The sequence below is a fragment of the Gopherus evgoodei genome, chromosome 21 (assembly GCF_007399415.2).
Source record: "Gopherus evgoodei ecotype Sinaloan lineage chromosome 21, rGopEvg1_v1.p, whole genome shotgun sequence".
Lineage (NCBI taxonomy): Eukaryota > Metazoa > Chordata > Testudines > Testudinidae > Gopherus > Gopherus evgoodei.
The window spans coordinates 7,106,865-7,112,035 of record NC_044342.1 but is presented as its reverse complement, the minus strand read 5'-3'; the positions used below and the strand labels follow the sequence as shown (position 1 = coordinate 7,112,035).

General features: G+C 41.6%; 1 protein-coding gene across 1 annotated transcript; it reads left to right on the top strand.

Moving 5' to 3' along the window:
- Positions 1 to 2,953: 2,953 nt before the first annotated feature.
- LOC115638209 (olfactory receptor 4D9-like) lies at positions 2,954 to 3,859 on the top strand. The gene has a single exon (XM_030539783.1). The coding sequence runs from the start codon at positions 2,954 to 2,956 to the stop codon at positions 3,857 to 3,859; it is 906 nt and encodes a 301-aa protein (XP_030395643.1).
- Positions 3,860 to 5,171: the final 1,312 nt, after the last annotated feature.

Below are 5,171 nucleotides of genomic sequence, written 5' to 3'. Positions count from 1 at the left end.
CTGGCTCTGTTGCCTGTGGCATTTCGGCAGAGGGTCCTTCTTCAGCGGTGCCATGGGAGTGGAACCGGAAGCTGCTAGGTGGGCTCTCCTTATCAGGCAAAAAATAATTTCAAAAATTTCCAGAGCTTTAAAGGGGAGGAGGGGCTTCCTGTCCTCCTGAACCCCTGGGCAGCTGAATTCACAATGGTGACTAGAATGGTCAGTGGTGGACGTTGTGGGACAACTCTGGGACACCAATAACAGTTGACATTTAAGTGTCTACAATGCATCAATTACATTGCCCATGACTCTATGACACTCAGGAAGGCGGTGTTATTAAATCAGTGTGGCGGGGCACTTACGTTGGTGGGAGCCAAATTGAAGTGAAGAGACTTTGACAGCTCGGTCAACATAAGCAGCCACTGTGCCCCATAGAGCCTCTTTGTCTCAGGCTCAGTCCATCTACTCAATTTCCAAAACTTGTCCAGTTTGAGTGGCTAAAAAGAAACATAAACAAAATGAAAAACTCCAGGAAATTATTAATCATTTCCCTTGCGATTGAATTCTCAAATCTCTGAAGCAGCAACTCTCTTGATCTGGCTTACTAAAAAGCTCAGGGGGATTTCAGTGAGTCTTTGATCCTAGCACCAGTCTTGGTGCCTGGCTCAGATGGGATATAAGGGATAGATTTCCACCACTCTCTCCTGTTTGGAACCAGGACCCCTGCTCCAGCCAGTAAGAAGAGCAAGGTTCGGATGTGAGATGTGACTTCCTCAGATCATTCTCAATTGTTTGGAGGAGGCCGGTTCTGAGATCAACAGCACAGAGGTTGAGTGAGGTAATGATTCTTATTGTATAAGATCTACAGTGTGGTACTAGCATTAGGCATTGTTACTGCAGAGAGGAAGTGGGCACTGGTGAGTTCATATACTGGCTTGGATCTTACAGGAGCCTAAGTGAGTTAGAAGGAGAACAATCCATAGACCCTTTACCACCCAAAATTATATGACTAGCTCTGTCTGACCAGGAGTTTCCTATGGCAGCGGGTCAGTGCTGCTCTGATCTGAAAGGTTTTATCTCTGGAGCAGGGGCGGGAAAACTGGAAAATACCCAGGGAAGTGCCCTGATCTGTGGATAAAACCTGAATGAGATTCCCTATGCCTAACTCTCTTACTCCTTGAAAATCATAGACCGAGTGCAGATGTGAGTTACCCAGGGTCCCAGAAGGTATCCATGGCAGGGCAAAAACTTAACCCAAATCTCCAAAGTCTGAGGCCAGTATTTTACTCACAGAGTTATCACCCCTGCAGCACATGTAGATCACTTGATGATTACTTCTACTGTTCATTCCCTCTGGGGCACCTGGCATTGGTCACTGTTGGAAGACAGGATACTGGGCTAAATGGACTTTTTGTCTGATCCAGTATGGCCGTTCCTATGTTCACATAGTAACATGGCCCTATCCATAAAGGAGGAGACATTTCAGGCTGGCTGACATTCTTTGGCAAAATCTATTTCCTGTAGAAACATATGCTTTCCTCCAAACCCAGTGTTTGGAGAGGAAAATCTTGAAGTAATGAAAAAAAGAGATAAAATTGGGGAATGGTGCGAGACTGAAAGTATCATGGCCTAGTGGAGTGAGCATGGAACCAGGACTGCAGAGGTCTCTGTTCTTTTCCTGGCTTTTTCAATGTCTGTCTGGGGGACCTTGTACAACTCACTTCACCTGCCTGTGCCTGGGTTCTGCATTTGTTGAATGGGTATAATGATACCAACCTCCTTTGTAAAACACTTTGAGGTCTTTAGATATAAAGAGCCAGGTCCTGATAGTATTCTTTATAACAACAGATGTCAAATATGTTTGACTCCCCACCAATAAAAAAGAATTAAAGTTAAAAGTTAAATTTCAATTTGAAATTAAAAAAAACCAAATCCTTATTTACAAATTAAATGAAAAATGGGATTTGATTACCAATGATGTGAACATTTTCATTTTCTTGCTTTAGAAATTTAACCATGAAAAATTGGAAATACTGACAATTTCTTGGGAACATTATTGGGAACATTTTTTTGCCAACTACTTCTAGAGATTTTTGAAAATGTTAATGAGAGTTGAGCATCCATAACCCCACAGTAGTTTTCAATATTTATATCTCGATTGATTCATGGAAATATTTCGGTGTTCACAGCTTTTAAATAGAGGTATTTAAAATTAAGCACCAGAATCCATGGACATCTCAATTACAGTAACTATATTTATTTCAGATGTGGGGAACACATGCAACTTCTGCTAAAGAGAATAAGATTTAATTCCTTCTCTTCTTGTAGCCACTAGAAGGGGACAACTACCATTGTTTTGTTAATGTGGGCTACAGATGCTCAATACCTCTCATATCAAGGCCACAGGTTGGGTATGTGAATCCCGTAAATCAGTGGTTCTCAACATTTTCAATCCAATTCCTCTTCAGTCTAGACCAGGAGCTACCTGGGACTTCCCTGCCACTTGTCAATATAGGAAGGGCATTTTGGTCATCGTGGTCTCCTGACACTTCTTTGTGACCTGCATTTTGAGAACCATTGGACTCTGAGAAGTCCAACTTAAAAGCACTCTCTGAAACTTACATTCAACTCAACCCCTGACTCTCTGGGCCTTAGGAGATGTGCAGCATCAGAACTGCAGGAAGGTAAATGGAGACAGCAATTAGACATGAGCTTGAATTGTAGGCTGCTCTCCTTCACTCCCAATTACCTCAGAACTGAGGATGACCACTGGTGTAGACTCTAGGGTCTGCTGAAGCAGGGTTTCCCTCCACTGAGGCTGACTGAATTTAGTGAGCTAAGAAAATTCCGAAACCAAATTCAGTTAAGAGGAGTTAATACTTACTTAACATTAGTAATTTAAGGAGGGAGTAATAAGACCTTCTTCATATTAATTATTACAGTTGCCTCTGTAGGAATGTTTTGAGGCTAGTAAATGGAACAGCAGAACCTCACTTCCACAAAGACAGAATTTGTCCTTTTGGGACTCACCCAGAGTCCTGAGATTCAGCGATGCCTCTTCATCATCTTCTTCATAGTGTACCTTACAACCTGGCTGGGAAATGTTACCATCATCATCACAGTGATAACTGAGCACCAGCTCCACTCCCCCATGTACTTCCTGCTGGCCAACTTGGCTTTCCTAGATGTCAGCGACTCATCAGTCACTGCTCCCAAACTGCTGTTGGGTCTCCTCTCTCAGCACAGAGCCATCTCATTCAATGAGTGCATCCTCCAGATGTTCTTCTTCCACTTCTTCGCTAGTGCTGCAATTTTAGTTTTTGTGTTGATGGCAGTTGATCGGTATGTAGCTATCTATAAACCATTGCGTTACTTGAATATCATGAACCGAGGTGTGTGTGTGGGTCTGGTGGCAGGGGCATGGATGGGTGGATTGGCTCACTCAATTGTTCAGATCGCACTGGTCCTCCAGTTGCCATTTTGTGGTCCAAACATCCTGGATAATTTCTACTGTGATGTCCCACAAGTCATCAAACTGGCCTGCACTGACACCTACTTGGTTGAGTTGCTGATGGTCTCCAACAGTGGGATGTTCGTCATAGTAATGTTCATCATCCTGCTCATTTCATACACCATCATCCTAGTCAAGATAAAGAAACACGTCACAGATGGGAAGCGCAAAGCTCTGTCCACCTGTGGAACCCAGATCACACTTGTGTGTTTACAATTCATACCTTCCACCTTCATCTACGCTCGGCCCTTCCGGAAATTCCCCATGGACAAGTTGGCCTCAGTCTTTTTCACTCTAATCACCCCAATGATGAATGCAATGATCTACACCCTGAGAAATGCTGAGATGAAAAAACCATCAGGAAACTGATGAGAAGAAACTTTTTCTCACAGAGGAAATTATAGGGATGGAATTTATCTTGGATGAGCTTTTTTTTCCATTTTGTATTAATTATCCTGCATGAACTTCCCATCATATTAAATGTTTTCATTCATAATTCCTGTATGTGACATGGGGAAAAATTGCATTGGTGAGCCTCTTCGCATGAAGTTTTTATTCGTGATGTTCAGCTGCCAAACATAGTATTAATTCCTTATGCATTCTACTTGACCTTGAGCTGGAGAGCTCTGCCATTTTCTTCATTGGAAGGATTTCCCAAACTTTATTTTTCCATGGTACTAATGTTGGTGGATCTGTCCTTCTCCAAACATGAGCCCAGACAGATCTGGGTACTAGCAATAATGGTGAATCGGTCCTTCCCTGAGTCAATAACCAACTTTGTACAATAGCTATGAGTTTGAAAGGTGGCCTAACTTTAGTAATCTTGAAAGATCTATTTATTTTCTCATAATGTTGTAATATTTCTGTCTGATAACCTTAGGGCATCGATATACCTCCATATTTTCTCTAGCTCTTATGACTACATTTTTTATATATTTTCCTGAGCTTAAGTAGAGTGAATTACCTTAAGTAGTAATGAAGTAATTGGTAATAATTTGTGTGAATAGTTACACAAATAGATGTATTTTTAGCCTTCCTCCCTGGAGCTCCACCAATCTCCCCTCCACCAGAAGTTCTTTGTGCCGCTCATCCTGCCCTCCTCCAATACCAGGGCCTCCATCCTTCCCCCATAGCAGTGGTTCTATGTCTGCCTTTGATTCCTAAAATAGTCCCTGAAATTTTGGAACTGATCAGATGTGCTATTCAAAATTTTTCAGAGTATATAGACAGACAGATAGAGAAATGCTGTCGAGTTGATTGTGAGACCTTCCTAGGCTTGGCCAACCAATGAGAATCAGGCCCCTTGAGATGTCATTTTCATTAATTAGTGGGTCCATCAATGTTAACATTCTTCTAAAACTTGGGCTTTCTACATTGTATTATAAAGCTTTTAGTCTCAATTAAGCAAACAATTGCATATTCATGTTTCTTGTGTGTTCTTTGAGGATATTAATTTCCATAAATTCATTAATACAGAGTAGTTGGCTGATAGTTGTATGCCTTTTTCCTCCTGTACTTAATATATTGCATTTTATGACCTTGAATGAATATCTGGGTTATTTTTGGTGGGTGTTAATCCAGATGGGGAAATGGCTTCTTCTTATCAATGTCAAATTACGCTTTTCAAGTGTCATTATGACACCATGGTTGTTTCCTTTTTGTGTCTGTCCAACCTTTTAGG